This window comes from Calidris pugnax, unplaced genomic scaffold (assembly GCF_001431845.1).
Source record: "Calidris pugnax isolate Ruff unplaced genomic scaffold, ASM143184v1 scaffold133, whole genome shotgun sequence".
Classification (NCBI taxonomy): domain Eukaryota; kingdom Metazoa; phylum Chordata; class Aves; order Charadriiformes; family Scolopacidae; genus Calidris; species Calidris pugnax.
The window spans coordinates 2,900,714-2,919,368 of NW_015090977.1; the positions used below are offsets into that span (position 1 = coordinate 2,900,714).

Here is an 18,655-nt window from a genome sequence, read left to right on the forward strand (position 1 = left end):
TACACAGGAATTAAGCAGTGTTTATTGAAACAAAGCTCCCCCCATTTAAAGACCTGTTTCTGATTAACATCATTACAAACAAACCCAAAGAAACTGAACATACAAACATACAAAACATGTATAGGAAGGAAATGTATGCTCAAATCAGTCAAAATCCCATAGTATTAATTGAAAAGAAAACTAAAGCAATGCTTTGTAGTTGCCTAGATTTCCCTGGGGGATGGAGAGTCAATGCTTATCTGCCTTCCTCAGAAGAGACAATTTTGATTAATATCAGACCCATCTGACTCAGTCTATTAAACCCTGAAGGAAGGATATTCTTCAGATATAAGAGATAGGTCTTTGATTAATAATTCAACCATATTGCCATTCCAAGCATTAACAACTGCATGGCACCTGTGGAAAGAAAAACCTTTGAATTCTATGGAAAGGAGCTAAACTTGTGCTAATAGACCTGTTCTCCTCCGTCCATTATCCGAAAGCTGTGTGACACTCTTCCTCCCACCCTCTGCCAAACAAGTCAAAGCGTGAAGGCTGTCACTACCTTCTTGCAAAGAAGACACAATGGTTATTACAATTCAGCTTTACATATAGTAAGAAAGCAAAGTTACTGCAGACACGCTGAATGCTTTGTCTAAAAGATCCTGGCAACCTGTCTAGAGACTCCTCCTTCGTGCTCCAACAGCTTAATAGAACACAAGAGTCTACAGTATCATGGCCATTAGAGTGCACTCTTACCTACCAGAGGCGTTATCTTCAGAGAAGTGCATTAAATCACTGAGCCCACTATGTTGGTCTAGCGTGCACGGTGTAACTAATGCCAAGTCGTCACACACAGGGTGGGGAAAAAGTCAGTGTAACATCATCTATTGTGTTTTTTCCTGGAATTTCTAGCTTCCCTCAGCAGGCACCAGCCTCCTCACTATAGCTGAGCGTTTCTCCTGATGCTTGCGATCAACCTCTTGCTGTATTCTCTGTAGTTCACAGGTTTGACATCCATCGCTGTGGCCTTAATACGGGACTCATCCTGTGAAAGAGAAACACAGCATGTAAAAGAAGAACACAAAGCACTCCAGGCATTTGGTTCCAACCTCCACCTGCCCCAGCAACTCATTGCTCCTGGTATCGGGGTTGGCTGGGGGTGCAAAATTGCCTCCCAGAGCAACTACGTTGTTTGCATTAACAAGCCAGGCTTGATGAACCTGAGAGGAAGAGAGTTAATGACAGTGGGTCCCTCCTTCAGTGCTCAAGAGCGACAGTATCGCTGTGAGCAAGTATCTCTGGAAACTCTCTTTTCTCCTATACTGGAGAAAAGCAGATTTAGATTAGACATTAGGAATAAGTTTACTATGAGGGTTGTGGAGCACTGGAACAGGTTGCCCAGGGAGGTGGTTGAGGCCCCATCCCTGGAGATACTCAAGGTGAGGCTCGACCAAGCCCTGGGCAACCTGGTCTAGTTGGGGACCTCACTGCTGACTGCGGGGAGGTCGGACTAGATGACCTTGAAGGTCCCTTCCGACCCAGATGATTCCATGATTCTAACTTCTCCCCACAATTGTAAGAGGAGGAAGCCACCTCCCGTGGAGACAGGTAAAACTACAAAATCCACACACTACATTCTTTGCCTTTTGGGGGACACTTACGTTGTAAGTCTCCTGTTTTACTCTGATCTTGAACTCATAGGTGTTGAAGTTTGCATTTTGGAACACTTCTTCAAATGCTTGCTCGTTCTGCAAGAAGGACAAAGACAGATATCAGCTGCAGACACTTCTGGTAGCACCATGAACTTTCAGAGCAGCTCATCTTTTGCTGATGTTGGTAAAAACGGTGGGATCACGTAGGCAGAGCTGGATCTTCCAACAAATTGTAGATGCCAAAACCATAACTTCCAAGTTTTTAAGAAAGAAATTTAGTTCAAGGTGAAAACTTTTTAGCTACCAAACCAAAATAACCTACAGTTGCACCAAAACTACAACCAAGTGTACGTGAGATTTTTTCATACAGCTTAAATGCTAATTCTGATGTTCTGGTATCATCACAGACACCGACAGAGTTAACTATTTCCCTCTTAATTGTCTTATTAGGCATTCTGTTTCTCTGCTTCTCCACCAAGGCCGTCTGTATCCTTCACATCCTGACACAGGCCTGTTTAAGGGGGTGTTCTATAAAAAAAGCCGATGAGTGTTTTGAACGTGCTTTTATAACCATTAGAAAACTGTCATATTTATAACATAAGCCGCTTCTAATTACCATAAGAACACTAAACATCATCATCATTTATAACAGACAATTTGTCAAAACAGTAGAAAAAGAAGCAGGCAAGTTTTGGAGACTGGGAAAAAAAAGTTTATTTTTGTAAAAATGTAATTTTTACAAAAAAGTGAAAACCTTTGCTGACATTCCACAAAAATCCTGCAGCCCCATGATGATACAGAGAAGCAATTATTAATGCATTCATACTAATTCTTACAAAAAAAAAACCTTTGCTGACATTCCACAAAAATCCTGTAGCCCCATGATGAGACAGACAAGTAATTATTAATGAGTTTATCTGCCAGATGCACTTGACTTGATCAGTCACTCCAGCAGCAGACAGAGCATCTGATCTGGAATTGAACCCACCTCAGTTTCACTCTTATTCCAAGTGTTACATCTGCTGTTTTTAAATGCGCACGGCACTATTTTACACTACACAGTTGATTCTCCTAAGGTTGTGAAAAGCGCAACAAAAGAAGGTGAAGAGGAGTAGCTGGTTTTATAGACTGCAAAATTTAGGCATACCCTTCCTGAATATTAAAAAAAATCCCTTCTTCTGACCATCGTATGGGTTAGAGGATAAGAGAACTCGCTTAATAACCCATTTGGCTTGTGTTTCCAGCACTACCACAAACTATGCTAATCATTAGCAAGAGGAAAACGCCGTTAGCATACCAGGCACTGCTAACCCTACGTTATCTCCTTTGGTAACACAACACAGTGGAGAAGTAGATGAAAAATTGTGTGTGAGTATCTACACTGCGCGTGGTCACTGGCTGCACACAGACCCAATGCCTGCTGCGAGCAGTGGGAAGACTCCCACCATCTTCACAGGACACTGCACCAGGTCTTCAGAGAAAAAAAAAAACAAAAACCCACTAAGAAAAGCTTACTGAAAATGCATCAAGTACCATTTTTAAAGGCTCATAAAAGTGTCAAATCAAAAACAATTTCTCCTGGAGCACAAAGCATTCCCACTGAAGGGCTCGTTCCGTATTATGTTCCATTTTCTACCCTCAGCCATTTCCATTAGGCAGCTCTTCACAAGACATTACATGTTTGGACTGTTACACGGGATCTGCTGTATCTCCTTCCCCATCCAGTTCTCTTCAGCATTAAAAGTGACTAAGAAATTTTGCCTGAACCCTAGCAGAGATTAAGCATGAACCAAGTGAGAAAATATTGGCAAGTTAAGAACGTCTGAAAATGGAAATGCAAAAGCATAAGCATATCTAATTAAAATGCCCTGGCAATACACCTTCCTACAGAACAGAGGTGCACAGCCTTCATTGCATCCCAAAAACTTCAGCATCCCAGAACCACAAGCTTTGTACCACTTACCTTAGACAGTCAAAAGTGCAGTGCATTTTCAAAAAACATTCTTCTCTATAAATTACAGGAAAACTAGCCCAGTTTTCCAGAAATGGCTCACAACAGCATCTCAGGACAACAGCCTCAACAGTGCTTTCTGCTTTATTTCCCTCCCACAGCCAAGCACTGGCTGTGTCTCTGGAGCACCAGTATCAACCAGCCTTAGCCTGGCAGCACAGCAATGCTCGTGTACAATTCAAGAACTTATTAAGCTTTCTTGTCATTAAAAAAAAGACAACAAAACTACACAGATTTTATATAGCAGTCAACTTAAAAAAAAATATCAGGAAAAGACTATTTTGGTAGGAAGAGAGGAAAATGCAGCAGAGAAGTACATAGTGACAAAGGGAAGCAAATTCTGTTTAATGGCTTGTAACCCTAAAAACCATTCTAATCTGTTAAAGAAAAAAAATCACTTAACCATCCCTGCCAATGACCCATTTTACAAGTCATAGTTTTCATAGGACCCACAAAGTTTCTGCTTATTTTTGGTGGGTGTTTCTGATTATTTTTGGTGATTATTTAGCCTTCAGAAGTGGGCTAACACACATCAGTTCAAAAAGCTTTCTGCCTACTTATAAAGATACATACAAAGTGTTCTGGGACTTTTTGGTTTTGTAAACAAATTTTTTGGAACACATTAGGGATAATGCTGTTAGCATTCCTGGCTAAAACAGTTTTTTTTGCAGATTCTTCCAATCTAGGTACAACAATCAGACAGCCTGTCCTTTTGATTGGAGTCAACATGTGTTAAAGCTGTCAGCCCTCTAAAGGCTCTAGCACTATGGCAAGAAATCAGCTGTCTCGCAAGGTCCAGGTGATAAAGACAGGCTGATCTCCAGCTTTAACAGCCAAAAGAGCTTAGAGGTAGACAGACTGACTGTGGGAGCAAACTATGGGGGAAACCAGGCAAATCTCTGTTCTCCAGGCAGATGGCCCGTGGAAAATAATCCTGAGGAGAGTAAACAAGTCCCTGCCAAGAACTTCGGGCTGGAGAGAAGCAGCGATTTGTGAACTTGTAAAAGATACTGAAGTCCAACATCTGGAGAACAATCTCGGGCCGCCAGGCCCCTGAGCTGGCCTATCACTCAGAATGGGCAAGATCAAAATCTTGCCAAATGAAGCAATTTCTTTCTTTCATATGATACTTTTGTATTTGTTTTAATAACGCTGTTAATTTCCACAGCAACTACGTGAGCATAACCCATTGTCTTTGCCACCTCTGCTGACTTAGGAGCGCTATACGTGCACGTACAGGCAGGAGATGATGCTCTCCGACACATCAGCACTGGTGTTTCCACACACACCTTACATCTTCCTCCAAGTTGCCTTCAAAGTCAACGTTACAAGAATATTTCTTTATCAGGAGGATCAAAAAAAGCAAGACATCTCAGGGCAGCCCAACAACAAGGTGTGTGAAACGTAGTTCAACTTCTAGACATTTACTAAAAATACAATAAGCTAATTGACTGACCTTTTCCTTCAGTTCTCCCAGGAAAGCTGCGTTTTGCCCAAGAATGAGTTCTGCCGTCTCTTGGAAACATGTCAACCACTGATACTCTAGACTGTCTGCAATGGTCACCTAAAAAAACCAACAAAAACCCAAAAGGTCATTCATTCAATTGCATATCCCTCAAGGAAGACAGAAGACAGTATAAAAGAACCATTTATTTCACAGCTAGATAAAGTTTCAAATCTCCAGTAACTATCAGAGCCCTGTACACCACAGGTACCTTCTGCCACTGAGGGTGAAAGGCAGTGACTTACTACCTTTTTTGGATTTTTTTTTCAGCTCCACAGAATGTCACAGTAACAAGGCAAGTTAATATTGACAGTAGGTTGTGTCATAGGAAAAGGCCAGCACAATCACCGTGGTACACGCTGATGGATAGTCAGCTCTGTTCTGCTGTCATCAATGAGCTGTGAGCAAGAACAAGTAACCCAGAAGAAGCACCACCAAGGGGGACACCAGCAAACTACGTTTACCTTGTATATACCCGAGTACTTGAGCACAGACACAAGCAATACGACTTTATGAGGAAGCTATCAAAACATTCAAGGACAAGACAGAGCAGTAAAAAGATCAATTACCAGCCTCACATGCATCTCCTGGCTGCTTTGATAATTAGGGATGAGAAAGATGGGAGACACGCTGTTCTGAAGGCCCTGACTGTACCCTCAGTATCCCCTTTATACTCGAGGAGAACGATTCCGCTACGTAAAGCAGTTCAGGCGTTCCTCGAAGTTACCCGCTAGAAATTATTCAGAAGCAGTTTGTGTTTTAGTGAGACTGCAGGGCTGGTTCCCCTCCTCTCTGCATGCCCACCTGGCACAGCATTTCTAAGCAGCAGATACAACTCTAACTTATAATGTAAAACAGAAGCAGGTTCAACGCTTACGGTGTAAGTGGGCATCACAATAATACTCCTCAGACAACTTTCTGTAGCAGGCTCCATTAAAGCATGAGACAGAACAATACCTACCAAAAAAAATGTACTAAATATAGGTAGCAGCTGTAAAAGTGCAATTACTGCTCTCCAGAAATGCCATTTTACTTCAGTTTATCTTCACTACTGAAGAGGCGTAGGCCATCTGTACTCTGCACTGCATAGTACACTTGGAAACCAGCATCAACCGAGCTAGCATCAACTTTTTGGCAGAGAGAAAAGCTTTTAATTGGAGCACTAGGAAAACAAACTGCTAATCAGCTCAATGAAACATCCCTCACCCCGGTACAGCGCACAAGCCACTTAAATACCCTCTAACCCACCGGCACCACAGAGAGACAAGCAGCACTTCATAACACCCCGCTCTCTGGAAAGGTTTCTGTTTGGACTGTGGAGGGCAAACAGCGAGGAAAAACGCTCTCCTCTTCATCCATTTATCATAGAATAGAATCATAGAATGGTTTGGATTGGAAGGGACCTCAAAGATCATCTAGTCCCAACCCCCCTGCCATGGGCAGGGACACCTCCCACCAGAGCAGGTTGCTCAAGGCCACATCCAGCCTGGCCTTGAACCCCTCCAGGGATGGGGCAGCCACAACTTCCCTGGGCAACCTGTTCCAGTGTCTCACCACCCTCAGAGTAAAAAATTTCTTCCTGATATCTAATCTGAATCTTTTTTCTTCCAATTTAAAACCGTTTCCCCTTGTCCTATCATTACACCTCCTGGCAAAGAGTCCCTCCCCAGCTCTTCTACAGGCACCCTTCAGATATTGAAAGGCCGCTATGAGGTCTCCCTGGAGCCTTCTCTTCTCCAGGCTGAACAATCCCAGCTCCCTCAGCCTGTCTTCATAGGAGAGGTGCTCCATCCCTCTGATCATCTTCGTGGCCCTCCGCTGCACCTGTTCCAGCTGGTCCATGTCCTTTCTGTGTTGAGGACTCCAAAGCTGGACACAGTATTCCAGGTGGGGTCTCACGAGTGCAGAGCAGAGGGGCAGAATCACCTCCCGTGACCTGCTGGCCACACTTCCCCTGATGCAGCCCAGGACACGGTTGGCTCTCTGGTCTGCCAGCGCGCACTGCCGGCTCACGTTGAGCTTCTCATCCATAAGCACTCCCAAGTCCTTCTCCTCGGGGTTGCTCTCCAGCCAATCTCCACCCAACCTGTATTTGTGCCTGGGGTTGCCACGTCCTAGGTGCAGGACCCTGCACTTGGCTTGGTTGAACCTCACGCAATACTCACCAGAAGCATCATGCGGTACTTGAAGTTGGGGAATTCACGATCGCACTTCTCGCAGCGGTACAGCCCGTTTTGTTGGTCTATCACTTTCTTGTTGCAGTCCTGAGAGGGGCAGGCCTGGTACATGCAGTTCTCTTTGCGCAGATGGACCACTGTGGCCACACAGCTAAAATAATCCGCCTAGCAGAGAGAGAGAGCGCGCAACGTTAGCCTCAAAATACTCAACGTTTCCCAATTCTGAATTAACCACAAAGAAAGGCACCCTTACTTGGATATTTAGGATTAGAAAGCTTAACAGCTATGGATTATTGGGAAACTGTAAATCAACCCCTCTGTTGCAATCATTTTCAGGCTGCCATTATGTTAAATAAAGCCCCTACAGCAAGATTATTTTGTGTTTCCATTGCAGGAAACTCCAATTGCTAGGTTTTCTTTAGATAAAGCACATTTGCTTCTCCATTGTGTGTGTTCAAATCTCTACTTTTTCACAGGATTAAGATTCTGCACTTTCCTATGCTTCTTTTGGGAGCCAATACAAAAACCAGAAAGCCTACTGTGTAGTATTACAGATAAGCATTTGATTAAACTATAGCCTACAGAACAAAATACCCACTCCCCGCACTAAAATAATCATCCTAATGGTTTAAGACCACGGTCAAGTCTTTCAAAAGATAAACAGAGGTTGCTTAAGAAGCATGTGCAAAAAAATTCTCACAGAAAATAGCTGAATTACAGGTAAAGTTGTTTTTTTTTTTCCTTGGACAGAAGTTCTTGGGTATCCTGAATGGCTTAGCACTTAAGTTTAAAAAAAAAAAAAAAAAAAAAATATATGAAACAAAAGGAGGTAACTGCTTTGAAATGGCAATTTTTGGGGGGGTCTTACAGAATATTAAATTGAAGGATTCATATTCTGTATGCATAATTATCATAAACTGTTTTTCAAGGTAGATAAATGCTATGCAAATCAACTGGAAGAAGGGGAAGAGAAAGAATATAGAGCGTCAAGAAGCAATATAAGCCTAGAGAGGTTACTGGCCTGGAATGCCAGAGACCTGGGGTTTATTCCTAGCTTTTCTATTGACCAAGCGTGCACCCTTGAAAACCACTTCCTCCTAATGCACCTATTTCTCCTAGAACACTTTGTGCTATATATATAAACATCTTTGGGGTGAACTACCCCCCGTCCCCATTTATACAAGGCTTCAAATTCTCTTGCAAACATGGTATCATGTTGCAACGTTGGCCACAAGCTTGAATTTATTTGAAAAAAAAAAAAACACCATATCAATTATTTAATAGCATAAATTCTGAGATTGGCACATATTGCTCAACAACTGGACTACCTCAACAAGGAGAATACCTGTGTAAAGTCTAGCATTTTATTTTCTCCCCAGTACACAAGGCTTGCACTTGGTGGGCACGCTTTACCTTATCTCCTTGTCCCAAGTTCTCAAATTTGGCTTCAAACAAAGTTTTCCAATTGGTGTTCATCCCAGAGGCTGGCCCGCCCCTCACATCAGAGATGGAGGCACATTCCAGAAGCTGCCCCTCGGAGTCAAACCTGGAACCACACAGATGCACTTCTATTTCTGGAGAGCAGACCATCCAGACTTATCAAAAGCTTACATTTAGTTTCATGTTCTTAATACAGGAGGGATTTTTTATCAATGATTGCAAAGGAAACAATTACAGTAATTTGTGTATACTGCAAACAAAAATAGCAGTTCAGAATAAGTTAATAGTCCGACTTAATTAGCACAGTATTTTATAAACCCACAAAAGGAGGACAGCTTTGTTCCATATAACTGCAATTTGTTTGCCAGCTAGTGGTCAAAGCACGCACTGCACGCTTCTTAGAGGCAGTCAGATAACAAGATTTAAGGGCATCAAGATATTTCCATAATTAAAATTAAATTACATGGTACCATTATCTTCGCAGCAGCTTCAAAAGAAAAAGAAAATAGCATTGAACAGATTATGCTTCCTCTGTTAAAACAAGAAAGCACTGCTTTTCAGCAAAAGGTTGTACTGCCATCCCATTCTGGTGTTTTTTGTGAGTCGAGAAACACACCAACAAGACTCAAAAACTGAACTTAATTAAAGTGTGACAGTAATAGCTACAACCCAAAATCAATTTTATCTTGAACAAGCCTCTGAAGTACGGGAGAGCCACAGCTTCACAACAAATGGAGAATGACATTACATTTTATCCATGTTTGTGTGATTTAACTAGAACCCAAAAACCCAGGAATTCCCAAACCTGATGCTGTCAGTACTTAACCCTATTTGTACACAGGCCCCATCTCACCGTATCCGTAGTTATAGCCAGCAATTTAGCAACTACCTACAGTAGAAGCAACAAACCACCAAGAAATCACTTTGTTTTCCTGACAATAAAAATGGTTTTTTGCTATCTGAAAAATATCCGATAAGGAGTAGACACTGGAAGAAGTCAACATGGTTCCTCCAGTCCGTGCTAGGAGTGCCTATCAGATTGCACACAAGGGAAAACGCCTGTGGAAAAAAATATTGTTCTCTCAGATAATGCCTCAGAAAGTGGAGCTGGTCAAGTCTGATTTCATGCTGCCTTCCAAGGCTTTGGGTCAGCATGCGCTACTCCTATTTCAATTTTTCAAGGTCTGTCATGGAATTACAAGTTTTGGAACGGAACAACTTAAAAAGGGACAGCCTTTTAGGCTTTAGTGCTTTCAAGGAAGAGACGTTTCTACAACCCTGGAGCCCACATCCTCTGGTACCTTCCTTTAGTGTATACAGACTGCTCAACACAGAGAAACAGAATAGAAGAAATACTCCACAGCAGGCTGGAAGGAATCAACATAAACACAAGCTCATACCATCCTCGGAGCTTAAAAGCCTCTGGGCTGTCAGGGTTGATGACAACTGTACTTGAGGACAGGACAGACAGGCTTCTACCACCGAAATCAGAGACGCGGGCTCCTTTGATGGCTACCACGGGTTGTCTAGAACCATCAAATTGTTCAGCCTGCATGTGTGAAAAACAGAAAACATTAGTAGCACGCTACAGTAAAGGTAGTGAACTTGTGGTCACAATTCACAGATCATGACAGGAGACCAAGTCTGAAGCAAACTACCTCACTGTATTTAGAAAGTAAGGTTTTAAACGGTATCACTAAGAGTTTACAAAAAGGCAGCCACCAATTAAAGCTGTGATCCTAACACTCCATTTCCTGAGGAGCCAGAGAATCCAGAAGTCACACCACTGGTCTGGAAAAAAAGGGATTGGTCCTCTCCATTAGGAGTTTTACACAAGGATATTCAACAGGGAGAAGAGTTAGGGGAATGCTGTTTTTCACAAACAGGAGAATTTATTTGGTCAGATTAGATTCTTCAGGAGATGAAACTCCTCACTGAGCTTGACTGAGCCAATCATGTCTATTCTACTACAACTTAAAACATAGAAGTGTAGGTACACCAACCAAACACTTGTCCTCTACCTTCCATCTACTCTTATTAATCTCATAAAGCTGCTTTAATGCTGTCTAATTGCCATCAGTTTGTGATCTGAGTAAAGTCTGACACTAACAGAACCTCTTGGCATGAGAGAGGTTTTGAAAGGTATAGATTTTCTGGACCTCACGTCACTTAGCACGCACGGGGAGGATCATGTGCTTAAAGATTACAAATGAGCTGGAGTCAGCAGTGGCATTCACTGTATCCATGAGATGCAAAAAGAACACAAAACATGTGCAAACAGATTGAACTTTGTAAAATGCAGACCCTGATCTCTGTTGGAAGAGTTATACCGGGAACTGATTACCAATAGCTTCTCCTGTAACAACCTGATTCAACCTCAAAACTTTGTGATATTCAACTTCAGTTTACTTCATTTATATCAGCAGATGGTTAATGGTGTTTCGCTACCTACAGTATCAGAGCACTTGATCATTTAGCCATAAAGCATCACTGTCAAGCCGGCAGGATCACTCCCATTTTATAGACTGGAGCATAAATCCCTAAGTATCTACAACATCGCTGGAAAACAAAGTAGCCTCTTAAAAGGATAAAGAAGCAGTTTTACTGCAACTACTCATACCTTCAATTCCAAGGCTCTAATGCTTTAAACTCCTAGTCTGAGAGACAGCCTCTCAACCCCTTAGTTAAGCAGCAATTTATGCAGGGTAACGTGTATCCCACCCTACAAACAAAATTCATCTCAAATGAGACAGCCGTAGCCACCGGGCTTTTCCATAATCAAACTGCAACTCATATCCTTTCCTAAACTAGAAGCCTGTTATCTTCAGTCTTTGGGCTTGAGACATAATGTCTGCAGTTGTTCAGAACACATTAGTCAGATCATGTCAGCAGTTTGTCACAGAAAGGTTAAGAACATCACACCTGAATGAAACCAGACAGTCTTTCACCTTCTCTCTGCCCCTGATCCTCAGACACCTAGGACTCTGTCTCAGCGCTGCACCCATCTCAGATGACAACAGCACTCTCATTTCCTCACCCTACACAAAGGAAAACCTTTCCTTAAGAACAGGTAAGAGAGCACATACCTCATTTCCCCATAGCGTAGCTGTCACCAGCTTCCCTGATGTATCCATCAGATGCACGTTCCTCTTCGAAACCTCCCTATTGTTAGCTTTCACTACGATTTTAGTGACCTCTTCGTAGCTCTTACAAATTCCAATTACATCTGAAAAACAGGTACAATTTAGTTAGTTACTCAAGGGTCACAATTGGGGAATGCAAGATCACAAGAGAAGAATTCAATCCTAGTGTCAGATTTTTACCTTGTACCCCAGCTCCCTATTCAAATCAAATCTGATATGGAAATTAAGTGTATTACAGTAGGAACGTTCCACTACAGAACTCTTCAGTGCTTTAATTTTGTTGACGAATTCATTAAGATATTCATGAGTGCGAGCCTCACCGTGTTAGCGAGATCAAGGCATTGTACTATCTTTTCCCATCACATTCTGTCAAAGGACTTTAGCCCTGATCCTGTAACACACACTCTCGCTGTTTAAGCCCAAGTCTCTCAGGCAAAGGGTTTCAAAGTGACTGTAACACAACGAAGCAAGTGGCTGATGCCCTCACTGTAGCTCCATAACCTGCAACTTAAACAAGTCTGCATGTTTGGGGAGTAAAAGTAACACAATTCCCCTTGCACTTGCTAAAAATATACCGTTTTTAATATTACAGATCTACCTTTAAAATTCCCAGCTGAATCCCTCTGAATCACAGGCATCTTGTGCCTCTGAAACCTGAGAGCCCTCGCCCCCACCCAAGCCTCTGATTTTTTCCGGAGTACTCTGCCCAACAAATTACAGAAAAACAAACCTCCAATACTTCACAAAGCAAGCCAAAACAGTCATGCAACTTGGACTTGAATGCAAGGAATTAAGCCAAAATCACTACAGAGATAATTAGATAGTGAAAGAAAGCAAGACCACGGAAGGCATGAAATGCACACGTGCTGAGCAAGGACGTTTTCCTTTCAACCCTTTTCTGTGGAAAACAATGATTATAGTACAATAAACAAGTATCATTTACTGTCTTTAGTTTGAAGCACAAGTTTGAAGAAAAATCATTATATATTGTTAGTAGAACAGAGAAAAGACATATTAACAGGAAAACTGCCCGAGGTGTTTTTAATAGCAACCATCAGTGGATAGCTTCATTCAAGAGATCATAACACTCCAAGCACTGTACGCTCACTACCCTCCCCACTACTCAGGATGCAAAAGTAACACTTCAAAGCTTTAGAGCTTGCCATTTTGCTACTTAGACTGACCAACAATTGAGTCTTTGGGTGTGTTCTCCAGGTCTGAAATGGATACAAACTCAAACTGAACAGATGGAAGATGCTGGGCATCATCACAGGGCACAACTGAAGTCTCATTAGTGAATGTAATCTCATAGTCATTCTTAACAGCTGTATATTGCTTGTTAGCAGTCTTCAAATTGCCTTTGGTAAAATAATATACCTACAGGAGAAAGCAATGAAACAGAGGATATTATAAGAAGTCAGACAGAGAAAATAGATTGTGTTCACCTTTAAAAATCCTTGCTACGCTGAAGTTCCTCTTTTCTAGCTCATGTCACTCTATGAAAGCGCAACGCTACTGTACCTTGTTCAATTCAATGAGTGGAAAGAACTTGTCTGCTTGATCATTGAATGCAGTAGCTCTAATCTCACCCTGCAGGGAAATAGGAGAGCTGGTCAAAACTGAAATTCAGCACGAACAAAAAAAAAAAAAAATATATAAAAGAAATCTTTGCAATGTTAAGTGGCATCAGTTCTACAGACACAGCATGCTCTGCCAGGCTAGCTCCAGGCATGTGAGAAACAAACAACATTCTCCTCACACTTGTAGTTATAGCTAAAACAACATACTCTACACCTGACCATCAAATCTCATATTCAAGTCTCATTAGTACATCTAGAGCTTTAGAACGAAATGCTTGAGAAGTACAAATATCATATATACACCTCTGAAAAGGTACTCATAAAACTGGTGTTAATTGCCATTACACACACAAAAAAGATAATCAAATAGATAATGCAGCTCGACAAATTAGCACACAGTGATAGCTCCTGCTCATACATGTCAAGTCTTTAAGTGAGAATTAACAACAATTATAAAATCACTAGATATAAATATTGTTTTTACAAAAAAAAAAAATGAATACAGACTGTATGCAGAGAAAACAAATGGCTGATGACAACATGTTACATTATTAACCTCACATTTTATACTAAACATAATCTAGCAGAATCTTGTTTGTTTTCACGACAGAAGGCTGTAATTTGATAAGAGGTTTGACAAACGGCAAGTTTAGTTCGATTAACCAGATACCGCTCCCCAAACAAACCACAGATGAAATTTCCTAGTATTACAATAATTTGTACTCTGATTTCCTCATGAAAATGAAAGCTTATAACTTGAAGGCAATGCTCCACATTACAAAATAACATGTATCTAAGCAAGGATGAGACCTCATTCTCAATCTACAGGAAACCACCACAAACCTCAGTATTAGGTTGTCAGTTTCCATAAACAACTATGTTTTGAAGCGGCAAAAATTTAGTCATACACTATAGACTTTGATGAAAAATAATCAGTAATGCCACACATTTAAGACTTCATTCGGGATAAAAACTGGGTCGTTGATGCTCAACTTAATGAATACAGGAATACAAGCTTCAGTCGTAATAAAAAAAACATTTCCTATAATACACTTTATTTCCTCTATTCTGTCTTTATGAAGGGTTCATCAGCATCTGGCATACATTATCTTTCTCTCAACATATGACACTTACGCTTTCATCAACTAGCTCTATAGAAAAGAGCTTTCCTTCACCACGGGAGTTGCTCCACGTGCGGATCTGGCCTTTTTGGGTAACGCGAGCACAAATGGTCCACCTGAAATTGTGCAAGAAATCACTGTTCTGTGTCTTTTTTATTAAAGAAGAGATTGAATTGACAAACCTTTGGAACTGGAATGTCACTATTTAAAAGCCAGAATCTTTCCACTGCACCTCAGCAACTCCACCTGCTTTTCTGCTGCTTTCTATTTTTATTGCCCAGACCACTAAAGGCAGAAAGTTGTAGAGAAAGCAACAAAGCCAGCCATAAAGCACCTAGTATGATAATAGGAGCGAACAACCTTTCTGCACAGAAGCAGCAAGGCTGCAAATCTTTTACCCTTCCAGGGTACATTTCTCCTACAGCACTTTGCCTGTTCTGAAAAGCCATGCTAGAACTCAAGAGCTCAATTATAGGATTCACATTTAACTTGGGTAATCAAATCAGTTTGCATAACTTAAAAATGTCACTCACGAAATAATTACATCCTCATGCTTTTCAACAGAACAGTAGCCGAAGTGAATAGCTTACTGAGCTATTTTGTCATTAAGTTACCAAAAAGAAGGTTGCTTTAAGAAAAAAAAGAAGTCAATTGATTTTCGACTAAAATATTAAAAACCTATCAAGCTCAGCAGGGTAACTTCACCAAGACAACGCAAAGGCAAATCTCAGATTGTCAGTGTTGAAACAAAACAAACAAGAAAAAACCAAGCACAAAAAAAACCCCCAAAAAATCCCCCCCCAAAACCCCACAAAGAAACAAAAGAACAAATCAAAACCTGCACAGCTGTTTCTATGGAGGTTTTTTTTGTTTGTTTGTTATTTTGCAGTGGCTTTGTTGTTATTGTTGGTTTTATTTGTTTGAAGTTAACCAATAAACTCCAAAGAATTCAAAGAATGAGTTGACAGAGGTTCACGCATGAGAAAGCAAAAAGAAGCTATTGTTCCTTCATGCCTGTGCCATTGAGTAATACCTGGCAAGGCACGATAACTCACTTGGATTGGTAGGGGTTCAGGCTGGCAATGGGCACTACTTTGGCCTGCGGTCCCCCCGGTGTCTTCACTGCGCCCAGAGCACTCGCCTTCCCAAACTGGTTGGAGGGAGCGTGGTACTTCGGAGCAGAGGGACCTTTCAAAAGCCACAACAAAGCAGACAGAACTTCAGCCTCGTGGACAAAAGCCAGGTTAAAACCAACCTTGCAGCACAAGGTCAGGCAGAACTTTTCCCACCCCACCCCACGGGAAGCTGCACAGAAGGCAAAGGTATATTTAACACTGGGTAGGGAGGTAAAGCTCCATTCACTGTGCTATGGGGGGGCACCACAGAGTGGCCAAAGTTTGTTGAGTCACTTCTGCTCTTGGTCAAAATTATTTTCTAGGCCATGAACAGCTGCAGAAGAGACATTCTTCAACCTTTAGAGCACTTACACTGGAAGCAGAGATGTGCCCAGAGCAAATGACCTAAGGACAGTCTAAGTGGGAAGCAACTAGTTAGCAGTAAATCCTCTAAAATACAGCACCTCAAGCTTCAGATCTACACCACTTGGGGGAACAACCTCCACAATCAAATAAATTCCTGACATAAAGCAATACTATTAATTCTACACTGAATCTGGTTAATGTGTAAACGTCAAACTCATTATCAGCTTTAACTACAGGAAGGAAGAGCTTGTTTTCTGCTGCAGTAAACAAGTGTCAAAATTTTACTATTTCAAAATAGTTCTTAAACATTGGAGGAAAGAATACAGACAGGTTAAAGCAGTACCAAGAGCTAGGACACTGACAACTCTTTTGCTTTTAAAAGCAGTCTACTGGCTGCCATTTAAATTGACTGCCTTCTTCAGCACCTTACTATTTAAAATTTTGATCAAAAATCTGTATTTGTAGATGTACTATCAAATTATTTCATTCCTGTACCACCTAAACTGTTTAGCCTCAATATGCCAGCACCAGTAACACACCTGCTGGTCAGCTCTAGGTGTCTGCAGAGCACTGGTTCAAGAATGCAAATCTGCATCACGTTGGATATTCAGTTCACAATGCTCTGTCAAAGTTGTTTCCTTTTTTTTTACCTTGAGGAAGGAGGACAGATTTTTTTCCCCCCCCTTTTTTCTATTATTAAATCCAAGCCTCTTGAGAGAATTCACCTTTTTGAGCTATGGATTAGTCTTTAACGTAGTGTTTCTCCAGCACCACCATTATAGAAAGGATCCTTTTTAATTCTAAACTGTAGCTTTGTTCTGCAAAAATGGAAACCAGAATTCCCGTCCGGGATTAGTCTTACCTGCTCCTGACAAATTGCCATTTTGTGGCTGTGGTTTGCTGGCTGCTGGATTTGCTGCTGGAGCTGAAGAACGTTGCTGCCCTTGTCCTGGTAATCAAATGGAAAGAGATGTACAGTACAGTAGGGAGCATAGTAATTAAAACTACCCTTAAGCCTTTTTAGGAAATAAGGCTTGCATGAAAAACTAATTTAAAACACAGAGAACACACGCTAAAATCCAGGTGTAATAAGACACAGCAGTGGTGAAATATCTGTTGAACAGTATTACTATGGAGGAATTTCAGTCAGATCTCTTTCCTCAAGCAACTGCTTTCTACTTCGAAAGAATTCAAGGTTGACAGTTATTTAAAAGGACAGCACTGAAGTAATCTTGACAACTTCTCAGTTTTTATAGGCTTCTATTGCTCTGACAGGTAGTTTCTGCTACTACCTAACAGCCAAGATAAAAACCATAGGAGAATTCCCTCTTAAAACTCAGAAAGGGCCAAAAACCCACTGGGTAAAGTCAAACCTGAAGTTAACACAAGACAAAGAAAACACCTGCTATATTTTATTTCCAAAATATGAAGATATTTAATGTGGGGATGATGGGAGTCATCATCTCAGCATTCACCAGGGCCCCTCTTGGGACACAGCAGTATATTGCAAAGGGAGCAAAGTGATGCCATAGGAAGTACCTATTGTGCATTTTTTTTTTAGATTCCATGATTTTTACTTGCCTTCTAGTGATGATAAATTACAAGAGAAAGAACCAAGTGACACAGCTGGAGAAACAATACATTAGACTAATTTGCAGTTCAAAAATTTTGCCTCCAGATGAGAAAACATCCAACCTTTTCCTCTTCATGGATGCAACTAACTCTTAAGCCACCAATTTGCAAAGAGTCCTAGGCCTGAGCAGGCAAAGCTCCCCCTGATTTGGGGTGTGAGAAGAAAGTTGGTCAGAGGAAGTAGAAAAGAAGGGCAGACCAAGCCCATCAGCATCCCAAGGAACAAAAGCAGAGAAACCCAGATGAGAATGACAAGGAAGGGTGGCGCAGAAGTCAGGCAAAGGAGCAGAAGCAACACAAGAAGACCCTGATGTAGTATCACCTGATGTTGTATAGTCTACAGAGCGAACTGTCTAATTATTTTGAATCCAAAAAGAAGGTCCTTGCACAAAAACCAATCTGCTCCTCTAAGTTGCCGCAGTAGAGTCACATCGGTGAACCGGTGACAGCAGTCTCCCTGGCAACAGGGTGACGTCAAACAGCGATGTGTATTTACTGCAGAATCCACTAGATGGAGAAGCCAAGTTTCACCCTCGCTCAGAGGACCCAGTGGGGGTCAGTGCTCAACACCCCAAATTCATCGTGCCTAAGAGGAGGAGGAGGAAAAATATCCCACAAGAAAATACATGAAGAGAAAAAAAGTGTATCTGGGCAGGGAGAGAATCTTCAAGAACAGGAATGTGCATATGGAACAGCAAAAGACTTCCTCGCCACTTTCATTCCAAAAGGTTTTTCCCTATGAATTTTTCATTAAAAAAAAAAACAAAAACAAAACAAACCCACACACCAAAAAAAACCAAACAAAAGACTACCACATACATTAGAACCCTTGTGTATTATGAAACACAAAATCATGTTTTAATGGTTGCCTACCCACAGCCTGGTGTTTCTCAACAGATTAAGAATATATTAACACATCTATGCATGTGCTC

At 41.4% G+C, this 18,655-nt stretch overlaps 1 protein-coding gene across 1 annotated transcript in view; it reads right to left on the minus strand.

The window, feature by feature from the left end:
• Positions 1-18,655, minus strand: part of RPA1 (replication protein A1) — a 23,909-nt gene continuing 5,254 nt past the window's right edge. The window contains exons 6-17 of the mRNA XM_014953247.1: positions 16,954-17,040; positions 15,666-15,798; positions 14,624-14,726; positions 13,431-13,499; positions 13,094-13,286; positions 11,853-11,992; positions 10,167-10,315; positions 8,740-8,872; positions 7,315-7,491; positions 5,102-5,209; positions 1,644-1,730; positions 1-1,027 (exon numbers count right to left, since the gene is read on the minus strand). Coding sequence (XP_014808733.1) covers positions 923-1,027; positions 1,644-1,730; positions 5,102-5,209; positions 7,315-7,491; positions 8,740-8,872; positions 10,167-10,315; positions 11,853-11,992; positions 13,094-13,286; positions 13,431-13,499; positions 14,624-14,726; positions 15,666-15,798; positions 16,954-17,040 — 1,484 coding nt within the window. The 3' untranslated portion in view covers positions 1-922. The remainder of the gene's footprint in view (positions 1,028-1,643; positions 1,731-5,101; positions 5,210-7,314; positions 7,492-8,739; positions 8,873-10,166; positions 10,316-11,852; positions 11,993-13,093; positions 13,287-13,430; positions 13,500-14,623; positions 14,727-15,665; positions 15,799-16,953; positions 17,041-18,655) is intronic.